General features: G+C 45.6%; 1 protein-coding gene across 1 annotated transcript; it reads right to left on the bottom strand.

Annotated features, from left to right (window-relative positions):
- Window positions 1-1,278: 1,278 nt before the first annotated feature.
- EAH_00018180 (hypothetical protein, conserved) lies at window positions 1,279-6,271 on the bottom strand (the record flags this gene model as incomplete). The annotated part of the gene is made up of 3 exons (XM_013397531.1): window positions 1,279-1,530; window positions 2,456-2,680; window positions 3,314-6,271. 3 exons carry the CDS (start codon window positions 6,269-6,271, stop codon window positions 1,279-1,281), a joined length of 3,435 nt encoding a protein of 1,144 aa, XP_013252985.1.
- Window positions 6,272-6,708: the final 437 nt, after the last annotated feature.

Raw genomic sequence — 6,708 nt, 5'->3', positions numbered from 1 at the left:
GTTGTACAGACACCACAAACATACACACAAAATCAACATTAACATTCGCTTCAATACATATTTATTTTCTTTATTTAATCTATTTATTTGCTTGTTTGTTCATTCATTTGTTCACTTATTTTATTGTTTATTTATTTATTTATTTATTTATTTGTTTGTTTATCTATTTAGTCTATTTAGTGGTTTGTTTGTTTACTTATCTGTTGATGTGTTTGTTTGTTTGTTTGATTATTATATCGGCTATTCAATGTGTATTAAACGCACCAACATTTTAGTATAAATAACCCGAAGACCCTAAACCCTAAACACTAAACCCTAAACCCTAAACCCTAAACCCTAAATCGTGTGTGCGTACTTGTGCTATTGAGGTGACGTAGCCGTCTGCTAAACATTTCCAGTGAGTGTAAAGAAATTGAATTTCTTCTTCGCCTAAACCCTCTTCAAGCCGCTCTCCCCAAACGCGACCTGTGCAGCAGCAGCAGCATCAGCAGCAACAGCAACAGCAGCAACAGCAGCAACAGCAGCAGCAGCAGCAAGAGGAACAGCAAGAGAGAGAGCAGCAGCAACAGCAGCAGCAGGAGCCAGAACTGCTGCAGTTGCAACACTCCAATGATGTGCGTGTCCATATATATATATATATATATCAAGATAAGTAGATAATTAGATAAATAAATATAAACATATATATATATATATCAATAGATATATGTATATACATAAGTACGTAAATATATTAATATATCTGCATATATATATATATATATATATATATTTATGTATGTATATATTTCAATCTATTGATATGAACCAATAAACTGCAAACCGTGACTCTGGATAGGATTATTCCAGTAATTCAGGGTTTAGGGTTTAGGGTTTAGGGTTTAGGGTTTAGGGTTTACTAGGATTACCAAGGGAAAAGGTTTGAGTGGTTTGTTCTTTCAATTCTTCTTTGTTTGTTTTTGGTTGAATACTCTGCGCTTCTTCGTGCGCCTGCAGCGGTGAAGGGCTCAGCGGCTCTGTGAATAAAATAAATATAATAAAATTAATAAAATAAAATAACTCAAATAAATCAAGTGCAGTAAAACGGAGAAAGTAAAACAAATAAAATTGAACAAATACAAAACAACAAACGCAATATAACCAATACAATAAAAAGGCAATAAAACAAATACTGTAAAACGAGCAAAATAAAACAAATAATATATTCAATTATGCTGCTGTTGTAGCTGTTGCTGCTGCTGTAGCTGCTGCTGCTGCTGTAGCTGCTGCAGTATCTTTTCAATACCTACCGTCGGTGGAAGTAGCTGGAGCTCCGCTGCCCTTTGCTGCTGCTGCTGTTGCAGGCCCTGTTGTTGTTGCTGCTGCTGCAGCTGCTGGTGCTGCTTCTGTTTCACCGGCTGCTGCTGCGCCTGCTGCTGCCCCTGCCGGTGTTGCTGCTGCGCCTGCACACTCTGCTGCTGCTGCTGCTGCTGCTGCAGTTTTTTCTTTGGCTTTGAGGGCCTCCACCTTCAAATTCAAAACCTTGTCAATCTGAGCTTAAACCCTCAATCTTAAACCCTAAACCCTAAACCCTAAACCCTCAGGCAAATCTTTACAGCCAGCAAGTAATGTTTAAACCCCCTCTACTCTAAATATAAAATTACTTTTTCTGTTGCTGCAGCAAAAGCCGCAGCACTGTCCGGGGTTGTGAGTTTGAGAAGCCGCGGCTCCTCCTGCAAAAATATTAAAATAAAAAAAGAGAAACAAGCAAACACGTCAACAAGGGTTTAGGGTTACGGGTTTATGGCTTAGGGTTTAGGGTTTGAGGGTTTAGGGTTTAGGGTTTAGGGTTACATGGATGCCAAATGCAGAGATAAATTCCTCAACGAGTTCTTGATGGGAGTCAAAGGAGAAGGCCAAGTCTAACGGCGACACCTCCGAAGAAAAACAGAAAAAAACAAACAACAGAATATCAATTAAGTAGGGCTGCAGAAGGAAATATAAATGGTAGATAAACCCTAAACCCTTAATCCTAAACCCTAAACCCTAAACCCGCATTTTAAAAGCAGAAAAATATGCTTCAAGAAACAGATGTATAGGCATATGCAAAAGAGGAGACGGCTTACGATTTAGGGTTTAGGGTTTACTGTTGAGAGTTTAGGGTTTAGGGTTTAGGGTTTAGGGTTTAGGGCTTGTCAGAAAGACGGCAACAAAGGCGAAAGCATAAAGCCAACAGAAAACGAGTATTAAGGAATCAATAAATTAATATTGAATGATTATTCAAAACGCAATAAAAAGCAAAAAAAGAATTCAAAGAAGATGAAGGTGAAATCCAAACAAAGACACAAACCAGGAGAACGTAATGCATAAAATAAATCAAACAAAGCAAACAAAACAAACAAAACAAACAAAACAAACAAAAACAGAATATTTAAATAAAATAAACAAAATAAACAAAAACAAAGACAGAGATTACTTGGTTTGAATTTGTTTCGCTGGTTTGGCGTTCCGTTGTCTCAGCTGCTGCTGTTTCTTTTTCAGAAGCAGCAGCAGCAGCATCATTTGCTGCTGTTTGTTTCTTTGCTTCTTCATCTTCTGCTGCTGCTGCTGCTGGTGCTGCTGCTGCTGCCCACCGCCCTAATAAAACTTCATACGGCAAATCCAGCAACAGGTGCACCTCAGCGCAACCCTCTTGCAAAGTCTACACACAATATACAAACCCTAAACCCTAAACCCTAAGCCCTAAACCCCAAACCCTAGACGCTAAACCGTAAACCCTAAACCCTAAACCGTAAACCCTAAACCGTACACCGTACACTGTAGGGCGTAAACCCTAAACCCTGAATTGTATGTCTGCAGCTCTTTTGCCTTACAGCTGGAGCATCTAACGTGATGGCAGGAAAACCCTAAACCCTAAACCCCAAACCCTAGACCCAACAGAGAAAGCCTAAACCCTAAACGGAAAGCCTAAGCCCTAGACAAAAACCCTAAACCATAAAGTCCAACCCTAAAACCCTAAAACCAAATCCTAAAAACCAAGAGGAAAAGCATGAAAGCACTAAAAATCTACGGTTTAGTGATTAGGGTTTAGTGCTTAGGGTTTAGGGCTTAGGGTTTAGGGTTTAGGGTGATATTTTGCCTTTTTCTTGGGTTTTTCTTTTGGCATCTGGAGTATAATTTCGCTTCGTTCTCTGAGTATTTGAATTTCAGGTATTTGTTTGTCTTCTTCTTCAACGAAGCCCGCGAGTTTTTGTTCTAAAAGGGAATACTGACGAGCAGTTGTGGGGAAATTCAACAGAATCCATCCGCATCGATCTCCTTCAGCTGTACATACACCTGAAGAAGGCGCATGCATCTCTGCAGCAGCTGCTGTGCGATCGCCAGCAATACCATTTACTTTGCCTCCTCCTTTGTTGTTTCGCCGGTTGTTGCTGCCTCCCTTGCTGCTGCTGCTGCTGCTGCTGCTGCTGCTGCTGCTGCTGTTGCTGTTGTTCGCTGCTGCTTGTACAGGGGCGTTGGGCGGTTGAGCTGGGGGCTTATCAATGAATGCATGCGGACAGAGCCTTTTCAGCTGCTCTTCTGCGGTGTCTGCTGAGTTTGGAGGAAATAAGCTTTTTAGTTTAGTTAATATTAAATCAACAGATAAATCTTCTGGAAGAGGCTCCCCCTGCAGCAAATGCTGCTTCGCTTGCTGCCCTAATAACGCTAAAGATGAGCCTTCATCTGCTGCTGCTGCTGCTGCTCCTGCTGCACCTGATGCTACTGCTGCTGCTGCAGTTGGAGGTTCGGGCTTTTGCTCCGCGTTGCTGTTTGTAGCGGCTGAGGAGTCTGCATTTGCAGCAGCAGTTTCCGCAGCAGCAGCAGCAGCAGCAGCAGCTTCAATTGCTTCTTGGAGTATGTCTTCTAACCGAATGATTTGAAGTTTATAATGCGCAGCTAACTGCAGCGCCAACTCCTCTTGCCCGCTCTGTGGCTTCCCTGTTATTATAAGGCGGAGAGCAGCAGCAGGAAGTTCAATAGAAGCAGCAGCAGCTTCTTCTGCTCTGCTGAGGTCAAGCAAACGGCTAACAAATAAACCCAACTCCTCTAAACGAGGCTCCTCTTGCAAGCCAGCATCAGCACCAACGCTGCTTACTGCTGCTGCTAGAGCAGCAGCAGCACCACCACCACCAGCAGCACTTAGCGAAGATCCATCTGCGCTCGGCGCTCCTCCTGCTGCCCCGTCTGTTGCTGATTCTGCTGCTGCTGTTGCTGCTGCTGTGGCTGCCGCTGTTTCGTCTCTGGGAGTTGTCTGAGGCTGCTGCGGATTGTGTGCAACGGGCGCCGCAGCAGCAGCACTACCAGCAGCAGCAGCACCACCAGCAGCAGCAGCACCACCACCACCAGCAGCACCAGCAGCAGCACCACCAGCAGCAGCACCACCAGCAGCAGCAGCAGCAGGTGCAGCATTTTGTTCATTATCTCCACTGCGGCGCAGCACTGAAGCCATGAAGTCTTCAAAGGGCGGCAGAGTTGGGGCCCCTGGGAATATTTCGCGCTGTGTATCGACAGCCCAGACGCCTTTTAAATTAAAATAATCAAAAATATCTCCTAGAAAAGAAACAGGAAGAGAGCCTGCTGCACTGCTGCGCTGCAGCAGAGCTGTCGGTACACCCGGAGGGGAAGCAGGGATATGCACAAATACCGGCAATGAGGGATAATTACTGCTGCTGCTGCTGCTGCTGCTGTTGCTGCTGCTGTCTTGCTGCTGTGTGGGGTCTGCAGCAACGAAGTCTATTAACCAGGAACGCCACACCCTCGGGGGTATTGTTATCGTATTATATTTTTCTTTGTAGCTGCTGGCAGCTAAGACAATATCTACAATATGATAGGCTAGCTGCTCGCATTCTGCTATTAGTCGAGAGCGCTTTAAAGATTGGCGAATGCTGTTTACACTTCTGCATATCTTTGTCTGCTCTTCAATTGCTGCTGCAGTTAGGATACTACGAGTTTGCTGCTGCAGCTGCATGTGCCGCTGCTGCACCTCCAAACGCTTCGCTTCTTGCTGCTGCAGCAGTTGCTGCTTCACTTCCAAGTTATGCCGCAGCACTTCTTCATATTGCCTTGCTCTGCGTACAGTGGATTTCAATTCTGCGCTGCTGCTGAGAGGGCGCTTGCTTCCTGCTCCTCCTGCTGCTGCTGCAGAAGAAGCAGCAGGGGGAGGAGCAGCAGCAGCAGCAGCAGCAGCGGCAGCAACGCGGCTATTGAGAGCCTCTCTGCAGCGCTTTGTCTGCTCCATCAGCAGCAACTGGCGACGCCTTGTGCGTTCATATGAAGCAGCCTCCTGTGCTTGTCTTGCTGTATGCAAGCGAGAAATCAGTTGTTGATTGTAATCATGTTGGCTCTGCAGTGAAGGGAGCTTTCCTTTCATTTGCTGCAGCACCGTCTCCACCTCCTCGCCGCATGCAGCAGCAGATAAATCCACAGCAGCCGAGGGGCTCCCTAAACCCTGTCGCTGCAAATTCATCTCAAAGCTGTCGATACACTCTAACACAGCACTTCTTCCCTTCGGCTTAGCTCGAACACTGGAGTGCTGCACACCATATATCTCTCCTTTCCCTTCTGCTCCTGATGCTACTCCTGCTGCACCAACACCATTAGAACCAACTGTAGCAGCAGCAGCAGCAGCTGTAGCAGCGGGTTCAGACCCGCCCTGCAGCAATGGAGTTCTGCTGCTAGGGGTTTTGAGTGGAGCAGCAGAGGCACCAGACAAAGGCGAAGACGGCAAATTCAGGCTGCTGAGGGGTGGAGCCCCCAGCTGCCGCTGCAGAGGGGCTGGCTGGGGGCAGCTGCTGAACGATGAAGCAACAGCAGCAGCAGGGGCACAAGCAGCAGCAAAGGTTTTGCTTTCTGCTGCTTGTCGTATTTGTTTAAGCAGGTTTGCTGCTGCCCCTGACTTGAAATTTGTGATATTTTGCATCGCAGAGGCGCTGAGGCGAATTCCAACTTTAGCCAACGCATTTTTTAAAAGAGTGAAGTTCTGCACTTCTGCTGTCAAAGCGCTGCTGAGAGCTGTTGCTGCTGCTGCTCTGCTGCCGCTGCTGCTCTTGCCGCTGCTGCAATTGCTGTTGATGCCGCTGCTGCTGCTTTTCGTGCTGCTGCTGCCTCGTTGGAACCCATGCAAGTGAGGGAGGAGGGAGAGGCGCTGTAGGACCTCCGCAAAGAGGAAGCCATCGGCGAAGTCGGTCTCTAGACAAACGATGGGCTGAGAGAGCTCCAGGCTCTCCAACCAATCAATAAGTGAATTGGACATTTCAAAGAAAAACAAAAAATAAGTGCAAAAAAGGAGAAGTCTGCGGTGTAGCGGCAGCGCGCGGAACGCCACACCATGCAGAGTGACCTTGATTCATGAAAGGGCAATAAATAGAGAAAAGTCTTTGAAATATTAATAAATAAACGATAGTAATAATTGTTATTATTAAATTTTACATATTGAACAATTAAGCGTTTTAAATGCAATTCCCCTGCTGGGGCTCTTCGAAACAACAGGCCTTCAATTCGCTGGCTGCCACTGGAGTCTCAAGGCGATCATCGGGTCCGCTGAACTTCTCCCTCATTTTTGAGTTACATTTATTATTATTTGTGTTTTCCACTATTTTTTTCAACAGATTACTTCCCTTTTTCATTGAATTTTCATGATCCATCCAGCGGCAGCGAATGGCAGGCAGGTTCCTTAATGATCGCTCACCG

Source organism: Eimeria acervulina, genomic scaffold (assembly GCF_000499425.1).
Source record: "Eimeria acervulina Houghton genomic scaffold, Eah_scaff118, whole genome shotgun sequence".
Lineage (NCBI taxonomy): Eukaryota > Apicomplexa > Conoidasida > Eucoccidiorida > Eimeriidae > Eimeria > Eimeria acervulina.
Note: the sequence above shows the minus strand (reverse complement) of the source record. Positions and strands in the feature narration are given on the sequence as shown.